The sequence below is a fragment of the Mercenaria mercenaria genome, chromosome 6 (genome assembly GCF_021730395.1).
Source record: "Mercenaria mercenaria strain notata chromosome 6, MADL_Memer_1, whole genome shotgun sequence".
Taxonomy (NCBI): domain Eukaryota; kingdom Metazoa; phylum Mollusca; class Bivalvia; order Venerida; family Veneridae; genus Mercenaria; species Mercenaria mercenaria.
This window is the reverse complement of record NC_069366.1, coordinates 43,610,773-43,619,331: the sequence shown is the minus strand read 5'-3', so window position 1 is coordinate 43,619,331 and position 8,559 is coordinate 43,610,773. Positions and strand designations below refer to the sequence as shown.

Sequence of the window (8,559 nt, the reverse complement as noted above, 5' to 3'; positions counted from 1 at the left end):
GATGTGTTCAGCATCCAAAAAGAAAGGATGTTAATGTTTAAACAGCAACAGGCTGATAATGACGATTCTTTCACTTACTTCTTATTTTGAAAAAAAAAAAATTACCGACCTACCGACCTAGTCCTTGAAGTACTGGGTCGGAAGCGGCAAACGAACATATTTTTAAGGGTGGCCCTAGCATTCTCCGATACTGATCAGATTCAAGGTCAATGTTACCTACACAATCCAAGTAGTTGGGAGTCATTTACTGATAGTAACAGGTTTGAATACAGTGGGCCCTAGTTATTGATAGGGAACCAAATAGTCTACTGACAGAGAAGACCAACCAAATTGACATGAGAAAAAAACAATATACCTCATCTTTTTATCTCTAGTGAACTAAGAAGTGTCTAATAAATGTCTGTATTTTCTTCAGTCCCTTTCAATACAGAGCTTCAAGTTTTACATTCTATTTCACGGTAAAAAGTAATTATTTTTCAACTTTATTTTTACACAAACTACAACATCAATAAAACAATGTACATTAATTCTTAAATGTCTACAGGTCCTTTGAATTTGAACTTCTTTCTCACACGCATTGTTGGTTTTGAACAAAACTGGTTGCCATGTATAGTAAACACATAGCCATCTAACTCAAATGAAAACAGCGTGTTCATCTTCGGCAAACCTGAAAATACATCATGATAATCAGCACTCAGTTTCCAGACATATGATAACAAAAGGGTAAAGCTGCCTCTATGTCACTCATCTGAAAACTTGTACAAGTAGAAAACTATATTCTTAACATTTTATTTAATCTTGTTTTCCTTTGTGAAAATTTTTGAAAGCAAAGAAAATTGTATAACTTTTAACACTTACTTCTGTTTTTCTTTCTGTGTACAAATTCTTATCATTAACATTTGATATAACAATATAGTGTTGCTTCACTGGAATATCACACTGTAGACATGTGACATATGATACCCCACCCAGTCACAGCATGATTACAATGGGCTGACCAGTCCTAGAACTACATGTATCCTCTGAATGCTGAATCTCAAGCAAGGAAGCTACTAGTCCCATTGTCCTGTCATTGGTATGATGTGGCCGAGGAGTGAACTCACCAACACCCACTCTTCAAGGGACTCCCCCTCTATCAATAACATTTTCTAATAACATTTTAAAAAATAAAGAGAACTGCACTCTGCTTGTTGCTTCTTCATGTAGGTTTGTGTCAGTTTGTAACTGATGTATTTCAATTCACCTTTATTTGTACATGTGTACAGTACATGTGTATATATTTCCAAGTAAGGGCCTACATGACTAGTTGTTAAGGTCACTGACTTAGAATCACTAGCCTCTTACTGACATGGGTTGGAAACCTCATTTTTGGTAATTCTTTGTGTGAGGAAACCATCCAGCTGGCGTATGGAAGGTTGGTGGTTTTACATAAGTGCTTGCCCATGCCTAAAACAATGGATGGGTTACCTGGGGTCTTCTTCCACTATGTTAAACTAGAAAAGTCAGGAGCACATCTTCACATGATATGTTACAACCCTCTAATATTTTATCACTCTAGGTCAAATACATTTTGAGATACATTGGACATAAACTTTTATGCCCTTTATGCATATTTTTTTTCTAAATCTAGGGCATTAACTCTGGTCTGACTGAGTGAAATCTTAAACAAACCCAAGGTGCACAATTTCATATGGTGGATCATATTCCTATTATATTTCATGACCAGGTCAAATACACTACACAAACTTTTATACCCTTTTATGCATATTTCTTTACTTAGTCAATTGCCATAACTCTGGTCTGGCTGAGTGAAATCTCAAACAATATCCTAGGTGCACTACTTCACATGCTAATTAACATTCCTATTATCATTATCATTATAGGTCAGATACTTTTTGAGATACATATGGCAACAAGTGACTGAGTATTGCAGAGGCCATTAAGAAGTCCCCTACTGGTATAAAACTTTGTTAGTGTTCGTCCCTTGTGGTTGTTGGAAACAGTGATAAAACTATCAAGAGTACCAGAATGTCACAATATACACTCTATACACTAGCACCTGTATTTGCATATGGATTTTTTTTTGCCAATTATAAAAAAAATTATAATACAAGAAATATTTATAGTAACAACAAAAGGAATTTAATCCTAAACAAGAGTGCCAGAATGTCACAATATACGTCCGTCACAGCAAATTTATTACACTAGCACCTGTATTTGCAAATGGAAATTTAATTTTGTGGTTGTTTAGTAATTACTGTAATTCTTTTGTTTTTCTAAATCCACATAAAAACTCCTTACCAGGTAGAGATACCTTAAAATACACCTAAAATTTGAAAGTAACATCTGTGTTGTACCACAAAAAAGTGGTCTTGGTTTTTCCCTAAGGTCAATTATAAAAAGAGGGCCAAAATGGCCCTATATCACTCACCTGTTATCATTGCACTTAAGGACAAGAAGGTCAAAAAATCATAATCAAGATCAATCAAAAGAATTATGAGAAAATATAGTTGAAATTTTCTTAAAGTTACTTCAAATAAAATTATTTTCAAATCAGGCCAGTAGTTTCATGCCCGAAGGATTACATCAGAGGAGGATAGGAGCAAAATTTTGACTGATGAAGCCCAAAGGACAGGAACAACAAAGGGAATAAATTAAAAATAAATCTCAGTCCTCAGAAAAAATCATAAATGAAGCTGCTATTGTGCAGACAAGGTCAAAATAGCTAATTTTGGCCCTTTCAGGGGCCATAACTCTGGAACCAATAAAGGGATCTGGCCGGTTCAAGAAAGGAACCAACACCTTCTTGTGACACAAGTTTTGTGCAAGTTTGATTAAATTCAAATCATAAATGAAGCTGCTATTGTGCAGACAAGGTCAAAATAGCTAATTCTGGCCCTATCAGGGGCCATAACTCTGGAACCCATAATGGAATCTGGCCAGTTCAAGAAAGGAACCAAGGTCTTATGGTGATACAAGTTGTGTGCAAGTTTGTTAAGAATCAAATCATAAATGAAGCTGCTGTTGTGCAGACAAGGTCAAAAAAGGTAATTTTGGCCCTTTCAGGGGCCGTAACTCTGGAACCCGTTATGGGATCTGGTCGGTTCAAGAAATAACTCTAGAACCCATTATGGGATCTCGCCAGTTCAACAAAGGAACCAAGATCTTATGGTGATACAAGTTGTGTGCAAGTTTGGTTAAAATAAAATCATAAATGAAACCGCTATCGTGCAGACAAGAAATTGTTGACGCACAAAAATAGCAAATTCTGGCCCTTTAAGGGGCAATAACTCTAGAACCCATGATCGGATCTGGCCAGTTTTCGGAAGGAACTGAGATATCATGCCAATACAAGTTTTGTACAAGTTTGATCAAAATGGCTTGCAAAATGTGGTCTCTATCTTGTTCACAAGAAATTGTGGACGGATGGACGGACGGACGACGGACGAAGGGTGATCACAAAAGTTACAATAGAAGTTATTTATAGCAACAACTAGGGAAGTTAATCTTTAAATAAAAAAAAATTGTAAGTCCACACAAAAATCCTAACCAGGTAGAGATAGGTCAAAATACACCTCATAATTGGATGAAACATGCATGTTGTACTACAGAAAAGTGGTCTCGATTTTTCCCTACGACTAGTAATGAAAAAGTTACAATATAAACTATTTATAGTAACAACAAAGGGAAGTAATTCTAAAGAAGGGACCTGCGCATGACACTTCATCTTATGATGGTGTACAATTGTGCCAAGTTACATCAAAATCCCCCCATGCATGAAGAAGAAATGCTTCGGACAAAGTCATTCTTGTATCTGACTTTTGGCCTCTAAGTGTGACCTTGACCTTAGACCTAGGGACCTGGTTCTTGCGCATGACACTCCGTCTGGTGGTGGTGAACACTTGTGCCAAGTTATATCAAAATCCCTCCATGCATGAAGAAGAAATGCTCTGGACAAAGTTTTCATTCTTGTATCCTTTGACCTCTAAGTGTGACCTTGACCTTTGACCTAGGGACCTGGTTCTTGCGCACGGCACTCTGTCTCATGATAATGAACAATTGTGTCAAGTTACAGCAAAATCTCTCCATGCATGAAGAAGATTTGTTCCGGACAAAGTCATTCTTGAATTTGACCTTTGATCTCTAAGTGTGACCTTGACCTTAGACCTAGGGACCTGGTTCTTGCGCATGACACTCCATCTCATGATGGTGAACAATTGTGCCAAGTTACAGCAAAATCCCTCCACACATAAAGAAGATATACTCCGGACAAAGTCAGTCTTGAAACTGACCTTTGATCTCTAAGTGTGACTTTGACCTTAGACCTAGGGACTGGTTCTTGCGTGTGACACTCTGTCTCATGATGGTAATCAATTGTGCCAAGTTTCATCAAAATCCCTCCATGCATGAAGAAGATATGCTCTGGACATAGTCTGTGGACGCCGCCCGCCTGCCCGCCCACCCGCCCGCCAGGGGCATTCCCATAATGCATCCCATTTTTCAAATGGGCATATAAAAAAGGGTGCCTCATAGTGGTGAACGTTTGTGCCAAGTTACATCAAAATCCCCCCAGGCATGAAGAAGAAATGCTTCGGACAAAGTCATTCTTGAATATGACCTTTGACCTCTATGTGTGACACTGACCTTAGACCTAGGGACCTGGTTCTTGCACGTGACACTCCGTCTCATGGTAGTGAACATTTGTGCCAAGTTAATCAAAATTCCTCCATGCATGAAGAAGAAATACTCCTTGAATCTGACCTTTGGCCTCAAAGTGTGACCTTGACCTTAGACCTATGGACCTGATTCTTGTGCATGACATTCCGTCTCATGGTGGTGAACATTTGTGCTAAGTTGCATCAAAATCCCTCCATGCATGAAGAAGAAATGCTCCGGACAAAGTCATTCTTGAATTTGACTACTGTGACCTTGACCTTAGGCCTAGGGACCTTGTTCTTGTGCATGACACTCATGGTGGTGAACATTTGTGCCAAGTTACAACAAAATCCCTCCATGCATCAAGAAGAAATGCTCCTTGAATCTGACATTTGGCCTCTGTTACCTTGGACCTAGGGAACATTTGTGCCAAGTTACATCAAAATCCCTCCATGCATGAACAAGAAATGCTCCAGACAAAGTTTGTGGACACTGCCCATCCGCCCTTCCTTCCGCCCGCCCGTCAGGGGCGTTCCCATAATATATGCCGTCTTTCAAATAAAAATGCTTCAAGGCATTCAGGAGCCAAAAAACAAAAACTATTTCTACTTAAATTTCAATAGTGACCTTGACTTACAAGCATAGATCATGTATGTGACACATTGTCTCATCATGAGGAACATTTGTGTGCAGTACTAAGAAAATCCATCAACAGGGCTTCGGAAATTTGCCGGTTTGTCGGTTTTGGACCGATTTTTGACTTTTCAGACCGATTCGTGAAGTGAAAAAACGAAAAAAATCGGTCCCGTAAAAATGGAGAAAAGTATAAATTTCGGTCTGATATTTCAATACACGATCACCTGCCAAGTAGGAAATTGTTGGTCGCACCTTCAGATAATCAATAAACGTGTCAATCGGTCTGATTGTCACTTTGATAATCGGTCCGTAATTAGCACGTGACGCAATCAGTGCTCGCGCGGCACATTCTTTAATGTTTGCAGACAGCCGGCTGCGGTGTATTAAACATTTTTGACTGGTTTCCTTAACGTTTCTGACTGGATCCAAATCATTTCGACGGGGATCCACTTCTTTTATTTAGAATCCGACGGATGGTTTATTTCAAAAGGCTATGTTTGATCACGGTAACAAACAAATGGTCGCTGCATTTAATCAAAGAGCTATAATTGTACATTATAGGTCTTTGATTTAATGAGACATCACGCGGAAAACCGATAAAAATAATTTTTATAATTACTTTATTTGAAAAAAATACATGATTCATTTGTTGGGGCTCCAGTTGAAACAAATGCAGAAAATCGTCTTTGCAACCCGACTGTACAAAAAAGAAAAAAATGGACGGGCAACCACGAATGATAAAGAAAACCGGAGTGGCACTGTTTATCAAATCTGTCTTTTAAAAAATGTTTCAAAACGAAATTTTGTTAACATCAGAAGAGAACATACAACTTTATAAAATGTAGTTGCTTACTGAAGTACAACGTAAGTGAAATGAAATATCCTTGGCCAACCCGCGTGACGTTTTGGTTCAAATAACGTACACATTCGGTCCGCGGCAGAGTATTCTTTAAATACTGAGGCTGTTTAGCAGAGGATATGTGTCGTGTAACTCACTTTGACGCATTGTAGTTTTTAGAATTCCGTCAAAGAATGAGGAAACATCACAAAGTATCTGCCGTGTATACGGTATCGAAGTCACGTGCGTTGGCTTTTAGACTAGTTACGCACACGGTGTCAATGCCTCGTATTATCTCGGAAAAACATCGAAATTAAAACAAAGGAACGATCACACATAACACTGAATAACTGTCTTCATTGTATGGTAACGCGCGGTGACTGGTAACTCAGTTTTAATGCATGACATGCTTATTTCTTTACCCTATCACGTTTTACAAAATATGTAAAATTTGGAATGCGGTGGGTGGGGTAGCGCCGATGTCAGGATTTTCGTTTCGGACCGATTGAGTTATCAAAATTTCCGGAGCCCTGTCCATCAATGCACATAAAAGTTATGGAGCAGAAACAATTTTATTTGACCTTCATTAATGACCTTGACCTTTGACCAACAACCATGTGTCATGGGCGTGATACATTGTCTCATCATGGGAAATGTTTGTGTGTACCACAAAGATAATCCATCAATGCATATAAAAGTTAAATTGACCTTTGACCTACAAGCATAAGTCATGTACGTGCATAATCTACATATTGCCCTCTATTCACATACCAAGTTTCATGAACCTAGCTTAAATACTTTTTTAGAAATTGTAGGATCCAGATATGTGGAAGGACAGATGGATGGAGGGCATATCTTAGTAATCTACAGTCCCCTCCGGTGTTCAACCAGTAGGGGACTAAAGACTTTTATGCTCTTCTTATGCATATTTTTGACTGAGTAAAGGGCCATAACTCTGGTCTGGCTGTGTGAAATCGCAATATAGTCGCACAACTTTACATGCTGAATTGCAACCCTGTGAGGTTTGGTGACTCTGGGTCAAATACTTTTTGAGATATGCATGACACAAATTCGGAGGGATGGAGGGACAGGTGGACAAATGTAAACTCTAAATGACCCCCAAAATTCTGAGGGCCCAAAATTTTGTCTGTGGAGCGGGCAGCTGTATTCTCTTGTTTGACTTAGTTTTTATAAACCTTTACCAAAACATTTAATCTTGTTTTCTTTTGGGATAGTTTTGGGAACAATGAATATTATAATCTATTATAAACTCTTATCCTTACATTTAATTTTGTTTTCTTTTGTGACGACTTTAAATGTATTTCTAGTTTCCATCAACACAATTCCCGCCAGCCCCAGAAGTGATGGACATCGAGTTTTACGCACAACTATCATACATCCATGGTAGTCAGCCTTCAGAAGTCGCTCATTGTTCTCTTTCTTCTGACCTGCAACTTCTGATGCATACCTGTAAAATCAAGAATGAGATCCTCTTAATTTCATGGAAAGCAATCTTAATGAATGTTTAATGTTGTTTATTCCACAAAGACATAATTTCTGTCTGGCCTTCAATGATTTAAAAAGATTTATTTCTGCTAAAACCCGAAATACAAACAAAATTGTTTTATGCAAAACAAACTAGAGCTATCACTAAAGGTGATGAATGTACCCCCCGCATGCACTGACACAGTACATTGCAATTTGACGCACACAAGATTGCATAATTATGTGGACTGTATGTATATAGACTGTATGTATACAGTATAGTAACAAAAAACAAAGTCCCATAACTATGCAGAATATTTATCTAAAAGAACCTAACATGCACCATGCACAACTAGGGTTGGTACTGATCACTTGTGTGAAGTTTCATTAAATTGTGTGCAAGGGTTCGGAAGATTAGGCGCGCACAAGACTGCATATGCAGACTGTCTGTACATAGTATGTTAACAAGAAACAAAGTCCCATAGCTCTGCAATTTTTGTCGTTGAAAGAACCTAACATGCCCCATGCACAACTACTGTTGTTACTGATCACTTGTGTGAAGTTTCATTAAATTGTGTCATAGGGATGAAGAGAGATGGTGCACACAAGATTGTGTCTATGTATATAATTTAGTAACAAAAAACAAAGTCCAGTAACTCTGCAAAATTTTTTTCTGAAAGAACCTTACATGCCCCATGCACAACTACTGTTGTTACTGATCACTTGTGTGAAGTTTCATTAAATTGTGTCATGTGGATGAGGAGAGATGGTGCGCACAAGATTGTGTCTATGTATATAGTATAGTAACAAAAAACAAAGTCCCATAACTCTGCAAGTTTTTTTTCTGAAAGAACCTAACATGCCCCATGCACAACTACTGTTGTTACTGATCACTTGTGTGAAGTTTCATTAAATTGTGTCAAGGGGATGAGGAGAGATGGTGC

The 8,559-nt window shown here is 38.2% G+C and overlaps 1 protein-coding gene across 2 annotated transcripts in view; it reads right to left on the bottom strand.

Moving 5' to 3' along the window:
• Positions 1 to 469: 469 nt before the first annotated feature.
• Positions 470 to 8,559, bottom strand: part of LOC123549160 (ribonuclease P protein subunit p29-like) — a 30,498-nt gene continuing 22,408 nt past the window's right edge. For both annotated transcript variants that reach the window (XM_045337020.2, XM_045337021.2), the window contains exons 5-6: positions 7,414 to 7,598; positions 470 to 667 (exon numbers count right to left, since the gene is read on the bottom strand). In XM_045337020.2, coding sequence (XP_045192955.2) covers positions 531 to 667; positions 7,414 to 7,598 — 322 coding nt within the window. In that variant the 3' untranslated portion in view covers positions 470 to 530. The remainder of the gene's footprint in view (positions 668 to 7,413; positions 7,599 to 8,559) is intronic.